The sequence below is a fragment of the Danio rerio genome, chromosome 23 (genome assembly GCF_052040795.2).
Source record: "Danio rerio strain M-AB ecotype USA chromosome 23, GRCz13ab, whole genome shotgun sequence".
Lineage (NCBI taxonomy): Eukaryota > Metazoa > Chordata > Actinopteri > Cypriniformes > Danionidae > Danio > Danio rerio.
This window is the reverse complement of record NC_141043.1, coordinates 23,829,384-23,855,036: the sequence shown is the minus strand read 5'-3', so window position 1 is coordinate 23,855,036 and position 25,653 is coordinate 23,829,384. Positions and strand designations below refer to the sequence as shown.

Here is a 25,653-nt window from a genome sequence, read left to right as displayed (position 1 = left end):
AATGTCCAATTAATGAGCATATCTGCATTGAACTGCAGCTGTTATTTATCCTAATCTATCTGCAGAGATTTGTTTTCTCCCTTATTTAGTAAAGGATTTTCTTTCTCGACCTATGAATTCTTTATAACAATTGTTCTGTATTTCAGAAATCAAAAGATGTTAGTAAAATAGATTTGATTTTTATTAGTATTTCACAATTAACAACATAGAAGCCAGGGGGTGATGGCAAAAGGGGGAAAAGTTTATATACCATTTTATTATACATTAAGTATATATGTTGTTGCTTTTTTACCATTTGTATAACCATAGTTTTACTACACATACTATGTTTAACTACGGTTAGTGTATAAATCCATAATTATTGTGTCTTTTACTATGGTTTAAGTATTATGTACCATAAATCATTTTAGTACGAGTACAGAAGATGATGATCTGATGAAGTTGGCCTGCTCCCTCTTGTGGACGAGCGTGATAAACATCATTTATGAGTCATTTGATTTACAGATTTGAATCTGTACTTTTATCTTGCTAAGAATCACACTGATGCTCAATAGCTGCAAAAAAAAAAAAAAAAAAGAAAAAAGAAAAGAAAGACATCTTTATTTGAGTATTTATTTTGAACTCTGTCTAAGTCATACATTGGATTTTTTATTATTATTATTTTTTGGCTGTCATCCATTCACAACTCAACCACAAACTGTGTCATTAACACCTTAATGCATTGCAGCCACATCATAGAGTATGCTGACTGCACAATTGTGGTGGGCTTTCAGCAGAAAGCAGAGGATGTGAGACAGGTGTGGTGTGAAACCAGTTTCCAGAAAGAAAGCAGTAGTTTCTGAACTACAGAAGGGCTAAACATATTTCCTCACCATGTGTGTGCGTCGAGCCCTCAAATCATTCATTCATTTATTTTCTTTTCGGCTTAGTCCCTTTGTTAATCAGGGGTCGCCACCACGGAATGAACCGCCAACTTATCCAGCATATGTTTTATGCAGCAGATGCCTTTCCAGCCGCAACCAAACACTGGGAAACACCCATGGAATCTTGCATTTACACACATACACTACAGTCAATTTAGCTTATTCAATTTGCCTATACCACATGTATTTGGACTTGTGGGGGAAACCGTAGTATCTAGAGGAAACCCACGCAAACACAGGGAGAACATGCAAACTCATCACAGAAATGCCAACTGACCCAGCCGTGCCTCGAGCCAGTAGGTCTTGCGTTAACGAAAGATAACGGCCCACCACAAAAAAAAAATCACAAAATACTCAGATCAGCCCATCTTGCATCAACTTCCATTGTTGTTTTCAGTGAATTACAAACTTCATCAGATCATCTTGACCATCTAAATGCATTCAGTTGCTTCATTGTGATTAGGTATTTGCATTAAGGAGCCTACATTTACTGATCAAATCAAAACACTATTTTAAAGAAAATTCATTACAATAAAATAATTAAAAACTTGGATTTTTGTTTTTATGGCTGCACTGTGGCGCAGTGGGTTGTACATTTGCCTCAAAGCAAGAAGGTCGCTGGTTCGAGCCTCGGCTGGGTCAGTTAGTGTTCCTGTGTGGAGTTTGCATGTTCTCCCTGTGTTTGCGTGGATTGCTCCGGTTTCCCTTACAATTCCAAAGGCATATGGTAAAGATGAATTGGGTAGGCTAAATTGTCTGTTGTGTATGAGTGTGAATGAGTGTTTATGGGTGTTTCCCAGTGATGGGTTGCAGCTAGAAGAGCATCCATTGCATAAAACATATGCTGGATAAGTTGGCGGTTCATTCCACTGTGGCAACCCCTGATGAATAAAGGGACGAAAAGAAAATGAATGAATTAATGTTTTAATATATTTTGAAAATCCTTTGAGCTTTGAGCAATGTTGAGATTAATAAAACTTCCACCACATATTTAGATAAAAATTTAAGACACTTATGTACCTTAATGACTGAAGTAATACTTTGTTTTGTGATTATAAAATCTCGCCCATTTAACCACAATTATTATATAAAAACAAAACCCATGTGTTACCATCAGTTCACAATTAATTGACAGTACATGGACCAGACACCTCTCGTTTTATTCTAGCCCTCAGTCTGCGCAGTTCAACATGGCCGCTGTCTACTTTAAGCCCGGTCTCGGTCAAAAACCAGGCCTTCTCCAGTTTTTGCTCTCCATAGTTTTGCAGAGCAAAGCGCAGATACATTTCAGCAAGGCGTTGTCTTCCCAGACTAGCTTCCACACACAGCAGTGCCTGCTCCTCGTGCAGGTCCAGGGCTTGAGAAAAGTCCTGTAAACCAGATTCCTCATGGGAACACAACAGCAAACAACGGCCTCGGCGGCAAAGGTCCTCTGCCCAGACCCTCTGCTCCGCTCTGCCGTCCGCAGTGTGACCTTGGATGACTTTACTCAGATCAGACACTGCCCTATCGTGGAGGCCGAGTTGAGCCAGACAGGCTGCTCTCTGTCTGAGGTACTGAAGCTTTATCTCACTGACCCCTCGCACTGCTAATGTAAGGAGAGCTAAAGCTTGCTCCCATTGGCCACTTTCAGAAACACAGCTGGCCTGCTGAGATGCCGCCTGGAAGCACACAGTCACTTCATTAGCCACTGTAGTAACAAGAGGTAGGATCAATGAAACATTATATTAGTGGGTTACCTGTGCTAAGCGTTTTCTTTGGGCTGACTGCAGAAGACTGATTAGAAAGTCTAGAGTTGCTGGTTCTTTCTCTGCCACTACACTCAGATAACTGGCAGACACTTTGTAGTTCTGCTGCCAGGCCTTTACAATGCCCCATCTGGCTTTAGCTGCGGCATCTCGAGGCTCCTGACCAAACACCTGCTTCAGGTGAGCACCTGCTGCATTCACATCCCCTTCACAAACATCAAAAGGCAATTTTGTAAAACAAAAGTCATACAGATGCTTGATTTCTTCATTGGAGATCAAAATTAGAGAACAACCTACAATTTTCTAAATTGGAAAGGGAGTGGTTAGTCCTATTTTAGTCCTATTTATTGGAAAGTTTTTTTTAAATTGTATTTTTTCATTTTTAAAATTGAACAATGATAAATATTTGAAAACACTTTCAGGCCATGTCCATGCATACACTGTTTTTTTTTTTTTTGTCCTAAAACCTTTCTCCTATAAAAAATTATTCTACCAAACCAACAGGTAGCAATATAACCCCAAGCATAAAGCCTTGTTGGCCAACCAGAAGCCTGCAAAAGAAGATTAGGGGCCACAATCAGATGACAAACAAAGGAGAAAATCGCATGTTCGCTGACTTCATGAGATGAAAAAAAATTTCATTAGTCACATGGCAGTTCTTAAAATGCTTTATCCTGGAAGAAATTTTCAAAAGTTTCATTTTCAATCGAAAGGGTCTGGATGCAGACCTGGTGCAGTGCAATCTGAGCTACATCCAATGCTTTTTAATGCACTCACCTAACCCCACCCTTAACTTTACCCCTTACAGTGACGTCAGTAGGTCTAATGAGTGTATTGTGTCTGATATTGCATCACTGAGATATGCAGTCTCAGCTTGCATCATCAAGGCTGCATCCAGATATTATTGTTTCAATCATATGATACTGCATTTGCTGCAGTTTTTAATATGCTCTCTGTACCCAATGTGTTATCCAGGCACCGAATGGTGGTGGCAATTCCATTATTTATCTGACAAAGCCTATTTAGCTCACAGTTTTTCTAGTTTTACTTATTTTGCAAGATGATAAGACCCAACCACAGCAGGTTGTCCAAATGAAGGCCAATGGGAAACTCTTTCAGCCACAATAAGAGAATTTGGTTATTTCAAATCTGTGCCTTCTAAAATATTGCATGTTAATTTCAATACACTCATTCAAGTCTCCCAAAAAGCCTGGTCGTCCATGAAAGACAAAGGAGCGGGTGTTGCTTGCCAGGTAATTTTGAAGATAACTCAGCCATATCACCCTGCAGCCCAAGACGGTTACTCACTGAAGCTAAGCAGGGCTGAGCCTGGTCAGTACCAGGAAGAGTGACCACATGGGAAAACTAGGTTGCTGTTGGAAGGATAGGGGTCTGGATGCAGACCTGGTGCAGTGTAATCTGAGCTGCATTAAAAACCGAGGTCCTAACTCTCTGTGATTATTAAAAATCCCATGGCACTTCTCATAAATTGTAGGGGTGCGACAATGGTGTCCTGGCCGACTTCCCTCCATTGGCCCTAAACCATCATGGCCTCCCAATCATCCCCATCAACCTAATTGGCTGTATCACTGTCTCCACTTGCCACCAATAGCTGGTGTGTAGTGAGAGCACTGGTGCTGTTGTTCTGTGGCTGCTGTCACATCATCCAAGTGGATGCTACACACTGGTGGTGGTGTGGAGAGACCCCCCTCGTGATTGTGAAGCACTTTGGGTGTATGGCCATAAACAATAAATGAGCTATATAAATACACATTACATTACATAACATTATTTATGAAAAAAGTCAGCTGTTTGTAAATTGTTCTGTAATTTTGATCTCCACGTATGCTCCATACCTTTGGCAAGCAGTGTATCTATGTAGAGGAGGTGCCACCTGGGTTCCCTGCAGTCGGTATTCATTAGTGCTCCACTAATCAGAAAGGCCTCTCGAAGATGCTCCTCCCGACAGGGCACAGGATTGGATAACAGAATGTCTGCCAGGCTTTTGCGACAGTGCTGACCCAACCATTCACTGATGAGTCTGCGAGCTTTGTCTTTAAGGGACAGCATGCTCTGAGTAGCCTCCTTTGCACCACACTGAAGGGCTGCCAGTATGTCTAGTGTGCATTCCTGGTAAGTTATTGATATAACAGGGTCAATTTACAAGCATGCAAAATACACTCACAGGACACTTTATTTGGTACACCTGTCCAACTGCTCATTAACACAACTTTCAGCCAATCACATGGTAGCAACTCAATGCATTTAGGTATGTAGACATGGACAATGCGATCTGCTGTAGTTCAAACTGAGCATCAGAATGGAGAAGAAAGGTAATTTATGTGACTTTGAATGTGGCATGGTTGTTGGTACCAGACAGGCTGGTCTAAGTATTTCAGAAACTGCTGATCTACTGGGATTTTCATGCACAATCATCTCTAGAGTTTACAGAGAATGGTCCAAAAAAGAGAAAATATCCAGAGGGCGCACAAGGTATGCAGAAGAGCATCTCTGAACTCACAACACATCTAACCTTGAGGCAGATTGGCTACAGCAGCACAAGACCACATCGGGTGCTTCTCTTGTACCATGTCATAGTGCACGAATCATCTCAGACTGGATTCTTGAACATGACAATAAGTTCACTGTACTCAAATGGCCTCCACAGTCACCAGCTCTCAATCCAATAGAGCACCTTTGGGATGTGGTCAAACAGGCGACAAATCTGCAGAAACTGCGTGATGCTATCATGTCAGAATGGACCAAATTCTCTGAGGAATTTTTCCAGTACCTTATTGAATCTATGCCAGTAAGGTTTAAGGCAGTCCTGAAGGCAAAAGGGGGTCCAACCCAGTACTGGTAAGGTGTACCTAATAAAGTGGCCAGTGAGTTTATATATAAATTTTTGAGAAAATTATTTGTTTAAATCACATTGGTGTGTAAGTTGCTTTTTAAAATGGTATATATTACTTAAAGTAAGCCTATATACAAAACACAAATGATTGCACGTTATGAACATAGACATAGGTTCCTCTCACTCTACAATTATGCTAAAGGATTCATTTCAATTTAACACTATTAACAAAATCATTTAAAAACTACCATCTCTGCAGAATTTGGCATTGATGAAAAAATGTGAGAATAAAGCCTGAAAGTAATTATTAATTGTCATTAATTGCTTGATCTCTCTTTTACTTATATTCAGGAAAATGTTGTAGAATGACAATTACATCTATTAAAATATTAGCTTATTTAGACGCTAACATTGGATGACTAAACGCTGGAATTTGTGTCTCGTCATTTGGTGTTTTCATGTATACTGCTATACTTATCATCATTAGATCATGAAACCATCATGTAACATGTTTTTGCAAAATGAGTTATTTCCCATAGGTGGAGGTTTCAGTTTTTGCAACCACACCTTCTGCTGGTTCAGCATGAGATAAGTGAATGCTCTTCCGCACAAAGACTGCACATGATCTGGTTGCTTTTTAAGGATTGCAGTGAAGTCAAAGATAGCCGTCTTCCACTGACCCAGCAGAGCATAGCATCTTGCTCTCTCCAGGAGGGAATCTATTGCTCCACCACCTAAATAATAATCATATAAATAAATAACACAGTTAATAAATATTAAAAAAGCAGTGTTCCGAGTTATCTTTTTTTCTTTACCAAATTATTAGATCATTGATCATAGGACGTACAAAGCATTAACAACAAGATTGCACAATGGAAACATGGAGAACTGATATTTGAGAGTTAAAGAGGAAACCGCTATATGTTTTTTTTTTTCCATTGAAACTGCGTCATCCAGATTCAATCAGTGATATGTTATCATGTTTGCATTTGCACATTTTCCTGTTCAGTTATTATCACACATATTTTCAAATCGAGCAATAATATTACTGTCCGTTTCCGACTATAGCATATTCTCATTACCTGAAGCCATAATGGCAATGGACAAATAAGCCACAGCTTCCCTTATAGCACTCTCTGCTTGCTGACCACATAGTATACGTTTGGAAGCGGTGTGACAATGTTTTTCTAGAAGTGCTCGGTCTTGTAAAGATGTTACAGACAGAAGGGGACGTAGACAGGTAGTGTCTCCAGAATTAATCAGCTTCTTCAGAAGCTGTAAGACACCAAAGAGATTATCATCATCATAAAAGAAACTTTCACTAAGGTAAGCGGCACATTCAGAAAGAATTTAATACCTGATAGGCATCATAAAGGAAGCCTCGATGCAACTGCAGTATTGCAAGGCGTGCAAGAATTGGTGGTCGTGGAGCTGTGTGTTCAATATTGAGAAGAAGTCTATAAGCCTCCTCAACACGACCCAACTGGTACAGAGCATCTGCTGTGAGAATTTGGGGTCCATCAGTACCGGGCTGTAACTCCATTAGGAGGAGAGCGAGAGCATGCACACCAATGGGCGACCTGAGGGAAGCACAGGAGACTGAACGGAACAGTAGTAATTCTCGTGAAGCTAGTTTTCCACATAATTATATGAATATTGAATTGTATGAATACAGACTTCATATACAGAATATATGAATTCTGAATTGTGAATCTTTAATACAAATAAATAAAGTTTATAACTGACATCTACCACATCTACCACACTTGATTTAGTCCACCTAAAAATTAAAACTCCTGAAACTTTCATTTATTTCCAAACATAAATTAAAATATTTTAGATGAAATCAGAGAGCTCTCTCGTTGTTCATAGACAGTCACAGGTCTGAGAAGTTTAAAATCCAGCAAAGGAACAAAAAACATCATCAAAACACTTCATATGATTTTAGTGGAACACTTTGTAGACTTCCAAGAACGTTCGAGGTTACAGAAGTAACCTTTCGTTCCCCGAGGAGGGGAACGGAAGTGCTACAAGTGGATTTGATTTTGGAAAATCCACGTATGGGAGGATTCGGTTCAGAAGCCACTTGTCTGAAAGAGTATTGAACGAGCCAATGAAAGCAATGAATTGGCAGCGTAAGCTTGCGCAGGTGTGCTTCATTGCCAATTATCCCGGCATATAAGCACACCTGGAGCGAGCAAACGCCATCCTTTTAAGCTGAAGAGACTTTCAAACAGCTAAGTGACAGTCATTATGGCGACGGAGTATAGCACTTCGGTTGGGGAACTTCAGTGCTATAAGTGGATTTGATCTTGGAAAATCCACGTATGGGAGAACTATGGAAAGGACCATAATGACTGCACCTTACCAACGCCCTCGATGAGGGGATAGTCAAGCAAGCGTGACGCACCCACATCATGGGAGGCCCGGTCCTCCAACGTGTCCCTGGCCCTAACTTATCCCACTTCAACAGAAGTTTTACGGATTAGATATATTTTTTGAGAAGTCGTGAGCGTCTAGATAATTCTAGGAATATACGACAGTACGTTGGGAAGCGTGCAATCCGCTACCCAAGGGGGGGATAGATGGCAGAATACCTATGGACTAGCCCTAAGAAGGTGGAGTGCGCATAGAAAAAGTGGTTAGTGGAGAGGGAAGACACGGGTCCACCCAGGGGGGGGGACTTAACCGTGGCAGAATAAGCATATGGGATCGCCTAGTGGGGATCACGCATAGCAGGCACCTATACCCAAGACACGGGCTGACCAGCAGGCAGACCAACAACTTAGTGGGCCAGCAAGTGATTCCTCCGCCCAGTGAGTGCTGGGGGAAACGGAGGAATCTGCAGGGCTCACCTGACGGGGAACTTTACTGACAGATAAAAAGGCGCACGTATCTCCGTGATAGGGAGAATGGCGCAGCAAGCGTGTTTCAACACCCTATCGAGTTGTTTCCTGAATCACCAAAGTGGTACCTAATACCCTTGAGGAAACCGGCTCCACTCGCAGATTGTAAAACCTTGCAAATGTGTTGGGTGTCGCCTAGCCGGCAGCTCTACAAATGTCTATTAGAGAGGCGCCGCGTGCACGAGCCCAAGAGGATGCAACGCTCCGAGTGGAGTGTGCACGCACTCCCGGGGGACATGGCTCACCTCTGCACGAATAAGCGAGTGAAATGGCATCCACAATCCAGTGGGAAAATCTTTGTTTCGATACGGCACTTCCCTGCTGCAGACCGCCATAACAGACAAAGAGCTGCTCAGATGATCTAAAGTGCTGAGTACGGTCCATATAAATGCGCAGGGCGCGAACTGGACAAAGTAAGAAAAGGGCTGGGTCTGCCTCCTCCAGGGGCAGCGCTTGCAGGTTCACTACCTGATCTCTAAAGGGGGTGATAGGAACCTTGGGCACATAACCCGGGCGGGGTCTCAGGATAACGTGAGAGTAATCCGGCCCAAATTCCAGGCACGAGTTACTGACCGAAAATGCCTCCAGGTCCCCGACCCTCTTGATGGAGGCCAACACGATCAGCAAAGCTGTCTTCAGGGACAGAAATCTTAGAGATACTGAATCGAGTGGCTCAAAGGGATCTGCTCGTAAACTCGTGAGAACGAGGGTGAGATCTCAAGAGGGCATGAGAGGGGGGCGGGATGGATTAATTCGCCTAGCACCTCTGAGGAACCGGATGATGAGGTTGTGCTTTCCCACGGTGCCGCCAGCTACCGCGTTATGATAAGTGGAGATGGCGGCCACGTAAACCTTGAGAGTGGAGGGCGACAGCCTGCTGTCCAGCTTCTCTTGGAGAAAAGAGAGCACAACACTGATCTGGCAATTTCGGGGGTCTTCTCTGCGAGAGACGCACCATCCAGTGAATAGACTCCACTTCAGGGCGTAGGCATACCTCGTGGATGGGGCTCTAGCCTGAGTGATGGTATTGACCACCGCACTCTGTAGGTTAACTAAGTCTTCCTCGCGTCTAGGGACCACACGTGGAGGTTCCAAAGCTCGATGCGAGGGTGCCAGATGGTGCCCTGTCCCTGAGAGAGTAGATCCTCTCTCAAAGGGATCTGCCAGGGGAGGGCCGTCGCGAGGAGGGAGAGCTCTGATATCCAGGTCCGGTTGGGCCAGAGAGGCACAACTAGCAGAACCTGTTCCTCGTCCTCCCTGACCTTGCACAGTAACTGCGCGAGCAGGCTCACTGGGGGAAACGCATACTTGCCCATGCCCCGAGGCCAGCTGTGGGCCAGTGCATCCGTGCCGAGAGAGCCCTCAGTCAGGGAAAAAAACAACTGGCAATGAGCGTTCTCGGGGGAAGCAAGCAGATCGATCTGGGCCTCCCCAAATCGCGCCCATATCAGCTGTACAGACTCGGGGTGGAGTCTCCATTCTCCAGGACGTATCTACTGCTGTGAGAGCACATCGGCTGCACGGTTGAGCGAGCCTGGAACTTGAATGGCGCGCAGCGATTTCAGCCGCGGGTGACTCCAGAGGAGCAGACGGCGGGCGAGGTGAGACATGCGGCGAGAGTGCATACCCCCCATGCGGTTGATATACGTCGACGCCGGCATACTGTCCGTCCTTACCGCTCCAGCACCAGAAAAAAAGCAGTGGAGAGCGAGGAACACTGCCAACAGCTCTAGGCGATTGATATGCCAATGCAACTTGGCACCCTTCCACAGGCCCGCAGCTGCATGCCCGCAACACACGGCCCCCCAACCCGTGTTGGAAGCATCTGTTGAAACAACAACATGGCTGGATGCCTGTCCTAGAGGCACACCGGCCTGCAGGAACGAGGGGTCATTCCAAGGGCTGAGAGCGCGGCAACACAGCGCAGTAACAGAGACTCGGTGTGTGCCCACGTGCCATGCGCGTCTTGGGACTCGATCGTGAAGCCAGTGCTGGAGTGGTCTCATATGGAGCAATCCGAGCGGTGTGACGGCGGCTGCGGATGCCATATGCCCCAGGAGCCTCTGAAAGAACTTCAGTGGGACCACTAGTTTGCTGTCGAGCTCTTTCAGACAGCCCAGCAACAGGCGAGCGCATTCCCCGGAGAGGTGCGCTACCATGGTGACCGAGTCCAGCTCCATCCCAAGAAAAGAGATCCTCTGCACGGGGGCGAGTTTGCTCTTTTCTCGGTTGACCTGAAGCCCCAATAGGCGGAGATGCCGAAGCACCTTGTCTCTGTGCATAATCAATTGCTCCCGTGAGTGGGCTAAAATCAGCCAGTCGTGGATATAATTGAGTATGCAGATGCCCGCCAGCCGAAGGGGCGCTAAGGCACCCTCCGTGAATTTGGTGAAGACCCGCGGAGACAGAGAGAGCACAAAGGGGAGGACCTTGTATTGCCACGCTCGACCTTCGAACGCAAACCGCAGAAACTGGCAGTGGCGTGGAAGAATGGAGACATGGAAGTACGCGTCCTTCAAGTCTATGGCTGCAAAGCAATCCCGAGGACGAACGCATTGGAGAATGCGCCTTTGCGTGAGCATTCTAAACGGCAGCTAGTGCAGACAGCGGTTCAAAACGCGCAGATCTAGAATTAGTCGTGACACACCGCTCTTTTTGGGTACGATGAAGTATGGGCTGTGAAACCCACTCTCTATCTCGGCTGGAGGAACTGGCTCGATTGCACCCTTCACCAGGAGGGCAGCAATCTCCACTCGCAAGACAGGGGCAGACAGGCGGTTGACCCTGGTGAAATACATGCCCGTGAACTTGGGGGGGCCGATTCGCGAACTGAATCGCGTAACCGAGTCTGATTGTGCGTATGAGTCACCGCGAGGGGCTGGCCAGCGCTAACCAGGCAGGCAGAGCCCTCGCTAATGGAGTCATCGCTACGATCGCAGACGTACCAGCGGTGGGGTAGCGTGGAGTGGGTGTGCTGATCCAGGGAGCTCGAGGGTCCCGCGGAAGAGCTGGAGGAGATCGATTCGCTCTGGCTCCGCACCCTGACTCCGGAGAGGGGGCTGGAGGGCTGAGGGAAAGGGGACCGTCCCCCCAGCACTCGTAAGCCACTGGCAAAGCACGTAGAACCCGTGAGCCGGAAGGCAGCGCGTCCCGGACTGACAAGGTTAGTGCTGTCACATCCGGGGAAGGGGAAAAATGCTCTTTCATTGATATTTTGGTGGCACTGAAAAGTACCGTTGAAATCGGGGCCCCGCCCTCCAGCGGGGAAAGAGCAAGTTTCCTCTTCTCCAGATGGCCTGTCTCAGGGACGCTTCACGGTCCGTTTACCGGACTTAACAGCGCCCTGGGCAGGGGGGGCTGCCTGTTTTCGAGGTGTCCGACGCGCCCGCTTGGCCGGAGGCGCAACAGGCCAGCCTGGGATATGGGCGAGTCAAGAAAGCGAACTTTGTCAACATCGCGCATATCGGCCAGGTTTAGCCATTGGTGGCGTTCCTGTGGACATCGTCCTCCCCAGCGCATACGCGGCGGACTTAGTAGTCCGAAGAGCATAGTCGGTCGCGGTGCACAGCTCAAGTAGTAAGCCTGGGTTAGACCAGCCCTCGTGCAGCTCGGCCAGCGCCTGCGCTTGGTAGCGCTGGTAGGTGGCCAATGAGTGCAAGGCGGAAGCAGCCTGGCCCGCAGCCTTGTAAGCTCTGGCTCCGAGGGAGGCAGACAACCTACAGGCTTTGGACGGGAGACGGGGCAGACCCCGCCAAGTAGGGGCGCCATGCGGACAAAGATTGACCGCGATAGCACGCTCCACTGACCGGATCGCCTCATACCCCCTGGCAGCTCCGCCGTCAAGGGTGGTGAGGGTGGAGGGACACGCAGCACGGGCAGAGAAAGGTGCCCTCCAAGACTGCGTGAGCCTACTGTGCACTTCCGGGAAGAAGGGGACGAGAGGCTTCGAAGTCTTCGCCTTCTGGTCCTCCACGTAGCACCCATCTAGTCGGTCCGGCCACGGAGCTGGGGGATGAACCAGCTCCAACCCCACGGCCGAAGCAGCCCAGGAAAGCACGGCTAACATGTCCGCTTCAGGATCCAATTTGACGGCACTCACCTGCCGGGAGGGGGCGAGCAGGTCAGGATCTTCGTCGGAAAGTGAAAGCCCACCCTCCGATGGGACATCTGGGTGGACATCTGATCTCCGGTGTCAGCGAGCATGAGAGCTACCATCTGGTTAGACGGATCACTCCCACTGCCCGAAGCTTGGATGGAGCACTTTGAGGAATGAGAGGTCCGCGAGCCCTTGGGCGGCGGATTATCTCCCACTGGAACCCTCAGATCTGCCCGAGCGCCCGCTGCAAAGCAAGAGGCAACTGGGGTGGCTCGCTCTTTTACGAAAGTTAGCCGCAATCTTAGCTGTGCAATGGTCATGGCATCGCAGTGAGCATCACATTAACATGTTGGACCCCCAAACATGTAATGCAGTGATCGTGTCCATCATCCGGAGCCAGGAAACCCCCGCATCCAGAAACGCACAGTCAGAGCGCCATCCTGAAAAGGACGTGCTGCACGACTGTGTTGCTCTTTTAGGAAAATTTGCAACTATATGCACCGCTCTGGAGGACCGGACCCAAAGAACCGCAGGCAAGGAAGAAACCCAGCTCAACCGTCTGCCGCCGCGAAAACCCACTCTGGACCGGGAGACACTCGTTCGCTCTGAAGTCACTGAATCAGCAAGAGAAACCCTCATCGAGTCGATCAGAAAGTCTCTAAAGCGAAAAGGATGCTCGCTCCAGGTATGCTTACATGCTGGGATAATTGGCAATGAAGATCACCTTCATGAAGATCAATTCATTGCTTTCATTGGCCCGTTCAATACTCTTTCAGACAAGCGGCTTCTGAACCGAATCCTCCCATACGTGGATTTTCCAAGATCAAATCCACTTATAGCACTGAAGTTCCCCAACCGAAGGGGAACACTTGTGTGCCACAAAAACTGGAGACAAAAACAGCTTTGCTTGGTTATGTCTTCTGTATCAGATTAGGGTTCGCATTTACTATGGGCAATAGGACGCTGCTGACACTAAAGGCAACATGTTGTACTGCCTGTAGTGAACATGCATCCTAGCCTGTCTTGGAAGAGAACACAAAGGCAAACAAAGATATACTTCATTTTTTTTCATTATAGAGTTGAACCACTAAATCACTTGGAATGATAATCTTTTTGCTTGCTTTTCTGGAATTTGAAGTTCTTGAATACCTTACTGACTATGAAATATCTTAACTTGTATTCCAAAAATGAAAATGAAAATGAAAATGTATCTAAAGCCTAATACCAAATTTCCTGACTTTTTCCTTTCTCTAACTGACTAAAAAGCTGAATTCCCATGACCTATGATCAACAAATAGACAGACCACTGTTCATGATTTGCATAATATTGAAATGTTTGAGCTTGGAAATCATTTTTGCTGAAATTTAATAGCCACTATTAAAATAGGATTGGATTGTGTACTCCCCATATAAGGTCCAACATTTGATAGCTCAATACCAGTTTTACAAACTTTACATTTTGTTTTCCTTTTTAGAACCCAGTTTAGCTTTTTAGCTCCTAATTTTTTTTTCTGGCATGTTAGCCTTAGTTACAGTCTGGTGACTGCACTTCAATTAAGAAACAGGCAGTTAATGAGTGTGAAAGGAACAGGTATGGAACAACACAATAAAAGGATATAGACAAACTACATTTTGATAAATGAAATCGGGCGACAAGGTAGCTCAGTGGTTAGAACTGTCGCCTCACAGCAAGAAGATCACTGGATCGAGTCTCAGTTGGGGACGCTGTGGTAATAAATATGTGCTCCAGTTTACTCCACAGTCCAAAGACATGTGCTATAGGTGAACTGAATAAACTATGTTAACCGTAGTGAGTGTTTTTGTGAACGAGTGTATATGGGTGTTTCCCATTGCTGGGTTGCAGCTGGAAGGACATCAGCAGTGTAAAACATATGCTGGAGAAATTGGTGGTGAATGAATGTCAGGGACTAAGCCCAAGGAAAATTAAGGAAAACTAAAATGTATAGTAATACAAAATCCCTGATATACTATAAATATTTCAAACAGCCAGTTCATTCCGCTGTGGTGACCCATGACCAATAAAGGGACTAAGCCCAAGGAAAATAAATGATTATTACAGAATGTGTACTGTATAGCAATTCCCTGAATTTCGATGTCTGAAACAAACTCTTTAAAATTCCACGATATTCCATAAATTTCAAGATCCATGGGAACCTTGTCAAAGGGTCCATATTGGTTTTATTAAAGGTACAAATAAATACCTAAAATGTATTTTTAAAAATAAAAAGACTATGTTTCATTTACAATCAGAAAATACAAACGTACCTCTGTTTGTTATTGATGTGACCCTCTTCAAGCTCTTGTGCTGTAGGATTAGATTCAGCTTTTTCCTCCTCGACCCCCTCCAGCATAACTCTTCCCTGTTCCAGCAAAACGGTGCACAGCAACCCACGGCAGTTCCAAGGCACCAGGCACCTAACAGTAACAGCAGCGTCCTGCAGCTGCAATCGGCTTGCCGTAGCATAATCTAGAGCAGTGAGGTAGTGTGAGCCAGCCATCATACGCAGGATACCCCTACCACAGAGAGCACGAACACAGCTGGGTGGGTGAGGAGTATTATGCTCGATGACCGCTTGGAAATCCTCCATAGCACCTTTATGGTCTTCAATAAAAAGTCGGGAATACCCTCTGAGCACTTGCACAGTGTTCTGGTAGCTCTGCTGTGCTGGAGCGGCTAGCTGGCTACTTATGGAAAGAGCTTCTCTATGTTCACCACGAAGAAGGAGGCAATCTGCCAGACGCACCCGCAGTTCCCTACCTCCTCCGTCCGGCTCCAAGTGGCAGAGAGCTCGTAGTTGAGAGATAACAGGATCCAATAACTCCACTCCTTTTGAAGATCGAAGGTCAGGCCTCATTAGAACAGCCTCCCTGAACTCCGAGACACCCTTCTCTGCCTGTTGACGCAGCTGGATGCGGGCAGCTGTTCCTATGCCACTGTCTGAGAAAAGACTCTGGAATTGCTGCCTTGCTGTGGCCGGATGGAGTGCAAAGCCATCACCTAGATCTTTGCAGACTTCTTTTGCTCGTCCTCCTGCTGCAAAATGAGCAGCTGCTCTGCTCACCAATAAACAAACTCTCTTCTCTGCTGTCATTGCATATTCAGCCTGAGATTCGCCTAGTTCAAGAGTCAGGGACAAAGCTTCTGCACTTTCAGTGAACTTTCCTGATGAAAACAACTCTGCAGCTTGAAGCTCTCTTATTCGGATGTCTTCTGGTGAAATGGCAAGTAAAAACTCAATGGCTTTAGAGGAATCAATGTATTCACTTGCTTGTGTAGAATATGATTTTTTCTCCACCTGCACCTTACCTTGGAGAATGGGATATCTCGGAGACAATTGCTGGTAAAAGGCTTTAATTATTAGCTCCACGTGTTGAGTCTGTCTTTCTTTAACAAGTCTTACAGTTTCAGATATATTCCCATTAAAGGCCTGCAGATAAAGCTGAGGGCCTTTGGGATTTTGAGGGTCAGAAAGCAAGCAGGCCAGAGCTCTCGTTAGCTCCAGAACTAAGCGTGTACGACCCACTGGTTGGGGCGTTTGTTTTCCCTTGAGGAGAGCAGAACATCTTGCAAAGATCTCATCTGAGGCCTGACCTGTCCCCTGCATGACAGACTCCATTTTATAAAGAGAAGCAGACACATTGTTGGGGCATAATGTAGACAGAAATACAGCAACAAGACCTTTGCTCGGACCCTCAATAGAGTTGTGTGAACTGCCATCAAGCCAGGCCTCCAGTGTTGCGATCACCTCCTCTAAATGACCCGTGTCAAGTCCACGCACATGTCTTACAGTGGATCCTGCATGATTTCCAAAAGCCTGAGTGTACAGAGCTGCAGCTCTGCCAGGGTCTCCAGAGAACAATATTTTGTCTCCTTCTCTGCACAGGTCAGCTGCTCCTTTATGTTTGCCATTCATCTCCTGCTGTATTGCTATTTACAGTTTGATAACATTTCCTCCTCAAGGGTCCTCAAAAACCTTTGAAAGAAATTTAAAAACCTTTATTTAAAGACATATTCATGTTTGACTTTGAATAGTGGCCAGCAGCACTTGACTACTAGTGTTTAATTGAACAGATACTGGCCATAAATATCTGGTATAAGTAGAACTGTTACTTTATATACTTTCTGTATTAATAACTGGATAAGTACTAGTATAGACTACAATATATAATAAAATATATGCAGAAGCATGCAGAAGGACTCTTAATTTGTCAGTAACATGGGTCAAACGCTTCTGGTGAACTGTATGCCGTTACGAAATAGGTGCGTTTAAGGTCTGTTTTTTTTTAAAAATCAATGAAATTCACTGCCAAAACGAAATACACTATGAATTTGGTCTAAGATTGTACAAGAAGCACTGCATTAAATAACATTTTTCCGGCCCATGTCTTTAAAATTTATTTTATTCCAGTATTTCCATTGGTGTTTCTGTGCTCGCCATGGTGATCCTGACACGCACATGCATGTAAATGGCTTTTCCTTTCGGTTTACCCTTCAACTACTAAACGAATGCTGAAGTCTATTTAACTAACTGTATTTTTATTATATTAAAACATCGATGCTATAAAAGGGACTGTATAAAAGTGAAAAAAAGTCACATTAACTGTTCACTAGTTGTTTATCGGTATGGGAAGAAACACTAGCTGAGCATATACCCTATTATAGTCAATGATGGATAATTCATCATTGGTAATAAAAAAACATAGTTCTATGAAAACAATAGTCAGTTTTAATTAATAAATGTAAATAAATAACAAAAATAAAGAATTCCAAGATTGTCACTACTTAGAGTAGGGCATTTTATAATCTAGTAATACATGAACACAGGGGTGGATTTAACCAATACACAAGGTAAGCAGCCGCGTAGGGCCCCAGGAAATCAGAGGGCGCCCAAATAAATTTCCTGATTTCCTGGGGCCCTACGCGGCTGCTTACCTTGTGTAGTGACAATCTTGGAATTCTTTATTTTTGTTATTTATTTACATTTATTAATTAAAACTGACTATTGTTTTCATAGAACTATGTTTTTTTATTACCAATGATGAATTATCCATCATTGACTATAATAGGGTATATGCTCAGCTAGTGTTTCTTCCCATACCGATAAACAACCAGTGAACAGTTATGTGACTTTTTTCACTTTTCTAGAAGTACAAATGATAATATGAATTAAATATAATATTGTTTTCTATAACATATCTTGTAAGCTGAGGGTGTAAACATTTTTATTTTAACGTAATTATTACATATGCACAAATGTGTCCCCCACAATCATGAACCAGTCCAGCAGTCAAATCAGTAAAGATTCAGTTTTAAAAACGAAAAAGTTCATTTATGTTTAGTTGTGAATTCATCTAAAGAAAATAAATAGTTTTAAAAGTTTTAGAAGTTTTTTTTTACTTGTTATTATTATTTTGCATTAAGATAAAATGTAGAAAATGAGATTGAACGATATAAGAAAAAAATAATTAATTAAAGTACAAAAGGTGCATTTTAGAACTTATAGGCCCCTTGGCTGGAATTGTTTAGGGCCCCAAAATCACTAAATCTGCCCCTGTATGACCATACCTGTATGTCTCTTATCAATGACGCTTTTACTCACCTGTCAGTGGGTTTGTACGAGTCTTTATACGAGTTTAGCATTCTTTTCTGGGCTGTAATACAAATAAAACTGCTTAGATTGATAACAGATTATCAAGTCTTTCAAAATACGTCTGTCTGGTTAAAGCAAAAAAAGGAGCTCTTGTTGAAACTCAATATGTCGACCCCATAAGTGAAATACGATAGGAAGGAGAAACATAAAAGAAAACACTTTCAAACACAAGAAAAACGCGAAATTTAAGACGGCATAGGACTAACTTAATAACATCCAACTTGATAAACAGATTTGGTTTGACAGATGCTCATCTGTTTCGTCTTGAAAACTTCCTATAATTACTTACGTCTGTGTGACACAATTCGTCAGCCTTCATTCGGTACTTGTCTTCCAATATCATAGCAACAAACATGAGAATAATGTACAGTTGTTTTCATAGGTTTATTCAGTCACCTGTTGCGCGACTTTGTTACGGCTCTCTAAACAAAAGCTCCTCCCGCAACATGTTCACTGGCTGCTATGGAAACCAACTCACCAAACAATGCTGTGCTCTAGGAATATTTGTCAAACCTTTCCAACCCTTTACATTTCTAAACCATCACGTTAATACTCAGATAGCTATATTATCAACTTATTTACAAAAAATCAAGGAATGTTTTAAAATCTTTATTCATATATACAAACGTTGAAGAAAACTTTATAAAACATTGCATTTTATGAAGATCCTGTTCTTAATATAAACAAAAAAACTTCTACGAATGCACTATTAAACACTTAGATACTGTCAAAAAACTACAAATTTGAAAATTGCAGCAAAACACACTACCTGTCAAAAGTTTGGGGTCAGTTTTAAAATGTTTTAAAAGCTTCTCCTGCTCACCAAGACTGCATGTATTTCATCAAAAAATACAGTAAAAATGGTACAATGGTATTGCACTATAAAATAACTGTTCAAAAGTACTTTATCATTTAATTTATTCCAGTGAGTTTAAAAATGAATTTTCAGCTTCATTAGTCTAGTCGCACGATTTTTCAGAAATCACTCTAACTTTATTATCACTATTATTATTATTATTGGTAATAATAATAAAAGCAATAATGACTGTAATCATTTAATTTAAAATGACACAATAAGAGAGCAGTTATTTAAAATATTAATAAATATTTAACAATTTAACCATTTTTTAAACATTTAATACATGTAAAATTGATGAAAAATATTCTTAAAAAAAAAAAAAACATTAAAAAAAAACTTGACCCCAAACTTTTGACCAGTAGTTTACACTAAAAACAAAAGCTATTTAAAATAGTAGCTCAAATAATTTATTTGGGACTAATGAAAAACTTTATTAAGTTTATTAATTTTAGTAAACTTAAAATTCCATGTCCCAAGATGTTACACTGTCAGAAAAAAGGGTACGGTTGGGGTACATTTGTGAACACTTGGGGTACAAATGGTGAAGTTGCACCCTCAATGGTTCAAAGTAGCACCCTAAGATACTTATATGTACCATTTAAGGGTAAAAATGGTACAAATATGTTCCCAACTGTCAAAGGGTCCATGTTTGGGCCATTTAAGGCCCAAAGAAAGGTACAATCACTTGTGTGAAAAAGGAGCAAGTCAACGTGTATGAAATGGTCCTTCATTTATGTTATAAGTTGTTGGTTATTTGGAAGAAATGCACAAAAAAAAAAACTGTACATTATAAATTAAATTATTTAATTATATTATAAACATGGCCTTATAAATATTATAAATTAATATTTTTGATTTAAGAAAATGTTAACATAAATCCCCCTAAATGTAAAGTGAAATGGCTTATTATACACAGACCTTTCTTTGATTATCAGATTTAATAAACTACTAGAATGGACATACAAGTATAAAGTAGATATATACAATAGGAATTAAAGGTAACCAGCTTGGTAAACAAAGACAGAGTACAACATTGTAGCATTAATAAATAAATTAATTAATAAAACAATTATAAAACGTAACAGAATAATACTGCCAAAATAATACAGCTGAGAACAAATAATAGATTTAAAAGACCAAAAGCTGGCCGTTAGATATACACAAAATGTATTAAATATAATGTTTTAACTACAAGGGGGAGATTGAATCCAGCGGCAGATCCGAGATTGACTGGCCGAAGTAAATGCTGCTGTCGGCGGGGGAGAGAATCATAAAGCTCCCGCTGACAGAGTCCGCTTTCACTGAAGCACATTGTCAAAGAAGCGCTGTCTTTTTAAATAAACTGCCGATTCGAGTTTAAAACAACTACATTCTCGCCTGAAATACTCTTAAAACTACATTTTGTGACACATTAGATGATTTTTTTTAAACTTGCGGGTCTGCAAAGCGGGGATTGTCCATTGACTTTCGTTTAGCATTAGCAGGCAGCCAGCAGATTTGAATTCGTGTTGTCCAATAGGATTTTGCCCGCGCCGTGCATTCATAATGCGAGCTGATTACGTGCGACGGTTAATCTCCTGCTGTTGCACTGTTCTGACGCTCTTCTCGCCGCCGATGGAGGATGGACCTGAAGGACTCAAAGGAGCTGGAATACGCTCGTGAAGACGAAGCACAGACATTTGCAGGTATGTTTAATGTTAAAAAACTTATTGTGAATATCCGTTGGGTCATATTCAATTCATAATTGACGTTACTTTGCCTTGTGTATGTAACTGCGTTATGATTACCGTCGAGTTACCTGCCGCGTGAGGGGACCCTTTTGTAATTTAAGGTTGACCAGCAATGAAAATATGATTTTTCACATAATTAACCTGGCCATGAGACAGAGCTCGAGACGCTGAAAAAACAGCGGTGAAACGTCCAGAGAAACAGTTCAAACACATTTCGTTTTGTTTAGATAATGTTGTTAAGCCTTTATTGCATACGTTATTTATAAATTCAGAATTTTCTCAGTGTTGGGAAGCTAACATTAACGTTCATGCTATCATTCATGTTTACTCAGGACAGAAGTGAAGTGAATGCCTGTCCCCTTTATGTCTGAAACAATATAACTTTAGTTTATGCATATCTCGACCCACGTTCATTTATAGCAGTTGTATTTTGTAACGTTACATATTTAAATAACGTTATAAACGTATGTTCAAGAGAGTCCTAATCTGTCGTGTCAGATCGAGGTGCAGGTCTTTATCAAACCTTTGAGTTGCTAATTTAAAGCTTTTTTTTGTTAGCTGTTAACCTCAAGTTCACACCGATCATGATTTTTTTTTTATTTCAGAAAATGAAGTGGACGAGGAAGCAGTAGTGTAATAGCGTAAGTATTTAGTATTTTGTCTTTCATCTGTTTGTTAATAATTATATATATATATATATATATATATATATATATATATATATATATATATATATATATATGTATATATGTGTGTGTATATACTTTTTCCCTAGGAATTCATTGTGCAGTCTTAAATTTAATCTCCCTTTTTCTATGAACTGTAAAGTGAAGTGTTAAAGTTAAATTTGAATTTTTATGATTGTCATTATTTTTGACTTATATTTGATCCAATAGGTGATTCCTGCAATTGGTGAGGATGAATCATCTTTTGAGGGTAATGCGAATGTCCTGCGTATCCAGTGAAATAAGGTGTGTGACCCTTTATTAAAAACACCCTTGTCAGTGAGATCCCACATTTTAAATCAGTTCTCAGTTTAAATTAAATGTTTAATGTCAGTATAAGCCAAAGTGTAGGATCAAATGACTATTATAAATGTTATGACTATTGTAAAAATATTTTATTTTTCAAGCTTTATGGTGAACACGTGTGCATTCAAGCTTACAACTATTTGTACAGTGATAACTAAAGGGAAATGGCAACAAAGAATATTAGATATAGTTTTTATTTAAAGTGAATCACTAATTTCCTTTTTGTTTATTATAGTCATGGTGAACCTGACTGAATGCATTCATCAACCATCTCCAACCAAGTCAGAGCTTCAAGGACAGCTTGTGCTAAAAGTGCCTGAGCTTGATTAAGAAAAAAAGCATCTCCACTGGCCAAAGTCTACAAAAAAGCAGGAGAATAGAAGTTTGCAGATGATCTAACAGGTATTACCATAAAACTTACATAATAATAATTTTGCAGATCAAACCTTTATTTCTTGGATGGGATCATTAAGTGCCTTTTCAAGCTGCATTTAGAAAGGTTAAACTCATAGGCCTTATATACAAACCCTTTATATAGAGAACATTTCTCAATGTTTTTCTTTAAAAAATGTAATTCATAAAAATACATTAAATATCTTTCATTCAGCATTTGCTAAAGGTTCCAATATTTTTTTTCTTTATTTTAAAAACGGGTACTTTATATTATTAAATCATTTAAGAGTACTTCATTATTTATCTTTATTTTATTTAAAGGTGGCGCAGTGGGTAGCACGATCGCCTCACATCAAGAAGGTTGCTGGTTCGTGACTCGGCTGGGTCAGTTGGCATTTCTGTGTGGAGTTTGCATGTTCTCCCCATGTTGACGTGGGTTTCCTCCAGGTGCTCCGGTTTCCTCCACAAGTCCAAGTCCAACAAGTCCAAAGACGTGCTACAGGTGAATTGGGTAAGCTAAATTGACCATATGTATGTGTGTGAATAAGTGTGTATGGGTGTTTTCCAGTGATGGATCCAGTGCAGCTAGAAGGGCATCCGCTGCGTTAAACGCATGCTAGATAGGTTGGCGGTTCATTCCGCTGTGGCGACCAAAGATTAATAAAGGGACTAAGCCGAAATTAAAATAAATGGATGATTTTATTTTACAATAGATTCAGACTTTCGTGCTCTAATTCTGCTCCCCCATATCTTTAAAGAGAAAGTTGATTGCTTACAGTAATTACACTGGAAGAGGTTTGGGTACTGTTGGTTAAACACTTTATAATACTCTGATAGATGTTATGCAGTTCTGACAGATTTTACATTGTTTATTGATGTCTTTTTTCTTTTTCTTTTCACAGTGGGGTGATGATGATGCTCCTTACCCACCTCTACAGATGGTTGAAAGTCCTTTGCAAAGTGTTGGAGATTAGGAGTTAAAAGGCATTATTACATCCTTCGCCGTTTACTGTGTTTTCAACTTGGCTTATCCACGCTACATAAAGAATGCAAAGGATGAACATCAGCAACTCCCCGAGATGGAACAACAATTTAAATTTGAAGATTAGCAATGGTGTGAAGATGGAGATCCAAAATTACAAGAAAAACAACTCAGTGCAGCTGTCCGAGAGAACTGGTATTGCTGGGTCTGCATCAAACAGCAATGCTTGGATCTTTGCATTTACTTTTTTACATGCGTTTCGAGTCTGCATCAGTATTTTAAGACTAGCAGCTGTAGACATTTTAATAACATTGCCCAAATCAACTGAGAAGCACAAGATGACAATGCTAAGAATTTTTTCCGCCCAACATCCTTGATGAGATTGACACATTCAGGTGTTCAAATTGAACTGTTTTTGTGAGCATGTGAGACTGCTAATGGAGAAGAAATGACTCTTTCCTAATGAAATACAGTTTAAATGTCAATACTGCACTGGTTTCTGTGTGGCAAGTTTATAATACTGCTTTTGTATGTTTCATATTTCCATGCAAATACACTAGGAGTTGACTTTGAATGGGGTGTTATAAACCAAGACAGACGGACTTTCAGGCTCTTGAAACATACTCTGCTGATAAACTGTTTAAGAATGTTTAGAAATTTTAAATCAAATGTGTAATACTGTTTGATCAAATGTGTTTTTGAGATCTAAAATGATTAAGGGTATACAGTAAGTGACATGTTTCAATGTACTGTATGGAAAAAGATTGCTTTGAGATTCTTGATGCTTTTAGAAAAATGTAGAATGCAGTGCACTAACAGAAATATACTTCATGAGGTCTAGTGCTGTTAGAAAAATTACTTTGTTACATTGGTAAAAATGCTCAGTGAAATGGGATGTACTGGTGTTAAAAAATAATATTAAGCTTTTTTGCTGTTTCATAAAATGTTTAAGCAGCTATTTTTTAAGTTTATGCATCTGGTAGGACATTGTGGTAATTTAAAACTTTCATCCTCTAAAAAGGTGACAATGTAATTTTTTTGAATCTTTCAATGAGTGTTTGTGATAAAATGTTACAAGTATAAAAGTACAATTATCGTGCAGTTTGTACTCATGGAAAAATATTGCTTTTTATTATTTTAAAATGATGTAATGTTTAAACATTCATCCTGTAAAAATGTTGATATTTAATATGTTTAATAAATGTGATAAATGAAATTTAATGTGTATGGAGTACAATTCTGAAATGAAAGGGTACAAAATTAATCCCTATGGAGGAGAAATTGTACCTCTTTTAAAGGTACATTTTTGCACTATAGCCCAAGTAAGGTACAAATTAGTCAGCAGAGGTACATATTTGACCCATTAAGGTACATATTGCTAGGGTACAAATATGTACCCATGTGAAAGGGTACAACAGGTGTACCCTTGAGGGTACTGCCCCAGTGACAAGCCATTGTACCCCTAAAGGTACAAATTTTGCACATTTTTTCTGACAGTGTAGTCTCTATTTTATAATGGAGTTTTCCCAAACAGAGCGAAAAAAAATGTGTCAAAGAAAATCACAAATAATAAATAAACTTGCAGTCAGACTGGTTCGTTCATTTGTAACTTTTAAGTAATGTAAAAGTGCTGTGACATTTCCTAATAAATATAGGTTATAGGCTTTTTATTAAAAAAATAAATAAATAAAATAAAATGCAACAGCACTTTTAAAACCTTTGATACCATCTGGATGAAATTATTTTAAAATTAATACAGTTTTTTTAAAGCATTTTAGGGAAGTCATCAAAACTATCAAGCTATTCGGTAAATACCTCAGACTACTGCGAACATTACTTTAAATGTTCATTTTGATGTTTTACTGCAAAATGCTAAAAAATACCAAAACAAAAATAAACATGCTATGCAACCAGATTTTAACACAAACTGAGAATTTATTTGATTTTAGATAAAAACGACTTTTTATGAAAAAAATAATGTTTTATATAAGGCAGTACATCAAATATTATTCAATATTATAAAGCAGAAATTTTAATTTTAAAAAGTACTTATATATGATCTTAAAATCTATAGGGTCTGATGGATTTAACTTCATTTATTATCAAATAATGACAATAATTTAATTTGCAATCACCGAACTTTCAAGTTTGGGGTGACATTTTGTATTTCCAAAGAACATACTGTTCAATTCTTAGAACTGACAAAACCCTAAAGCAAATAGGTTATGGTTGTATACAAGTCAGGAAAAACAAAATTAAGAAAGTCAAAACCCCTTTGATCTTCACTGCGGTTCAAAAGAAGCCAGGAGGGGAATTTCCGTTTGTATAGTTCAGAGGCCACAGCAACTATTCGCTGACACTTTTTAAACTTAATGTCAGAGCATCACGGCGAGGACACTTTCACTGTCACACTTTCCATTCATCTGCTTTTAAGATCTGAGCCATTAAATTTCCAAACA

At 41.3% G+C, this 25,653-nt stretch overlaps 1 protein-coding gene and 1 long non-coding RNA gene across 11 annotated transcripts; one reads left to right on the top strand and one right to left on the bottom strand.

Moving 5' to 3' along the window:
* Positions 1-598: 598 nt before the first annotated feature.
* On the bottom strand, positions 599-18,651 carry ttc34 (tetratricopeptide repeat domain 34). 10 transcript variants are annotated; one of them, XM_087306929.1, is made up of 11 exons: positions 18,489-18,651; positions 18,149-18,200; positions 16,228-16,522; positions 15,856-16,147; positions 14,814-15,759; positions 6,883-7,105; positions 6,608-6,800; positions 6,093-6,259; positions 4,528-4,801; positions 2,663-2,877; positions 599-2,584 (listed from the first exon to the last, which is right to left on the bottom strand). In XM_087306929.1, exons 3-11 carry the CDS (start codon positions 16,264-16,266, stop codon positions 2,048-2,050), a joined length of 2,886 nt encoding a protein of 961 aa, XP_087163055.1. In that variant the 5' UTR covers positions 16,267-16,522; positions 18,149-18,200; positions 18,489-18,651; the 3' UTR covers positions 599-2,047. The 10 variants fall into 10 exon arrangements, 8 of the variants coding, with proteins under 8 accessions (XP_087163055.1, XP_087163051.1, XP_087163053.1 ...); XR_015523425.1 differs by having other exon boundaries at positions 599-973; positions 1,794-2,584; positions 14,814-16,522; XM_087306925.1 differs by having other exon boundaries at positions 15,856-16,522.
* A 1,992-nt stretch (positions 18,652-20,643) lies between these two features.
* On the top strand, positions 20,644-24,410 carry LOC147838190 (uncharacterized). The gene is made up of 6 exons (XR_015523455.1): positions 20,644-20,743; positions 21,394-21,429; positions 21,685-21,759; positions 22,055-22,221; positions 22,534-22,723; positions 23,115-24,410. It is a non-coding gene; the product is annotated as an uncharacterized LOC147838190 (long non-coding RNA).
* Positions 24,411-25,653: the final 1,243 nt, after the last annotated feature.

What these genes read in the sequence shown, in the direction of transcription:
- ttc34 (XM_087306923.1), bottom strand. Translation starts at nt 16,462, where the DNA reads ATGAATGGCAAACATAAAGGAGCAGCTGACCTGTGCAGAGAAGGAGAC. An exon ending in CATTGCCATTATGGCTTCAG is followed by an intron (nt 6,260 to 6,607) that starts GTAATGAGAATA and finishes ATTATTATTTAG; the next exon opens with GTGGTGGAGCAATAGATTCC. An exon ending in AGATACACTGCTTGCCAAAG is followed by an intron (nt 2,878 to 4,527) that starts GTATGGAGCATA and finishes ATGTTTGTGAAG; the next exon opens with GGGATGTGAATGCAGCAGGT.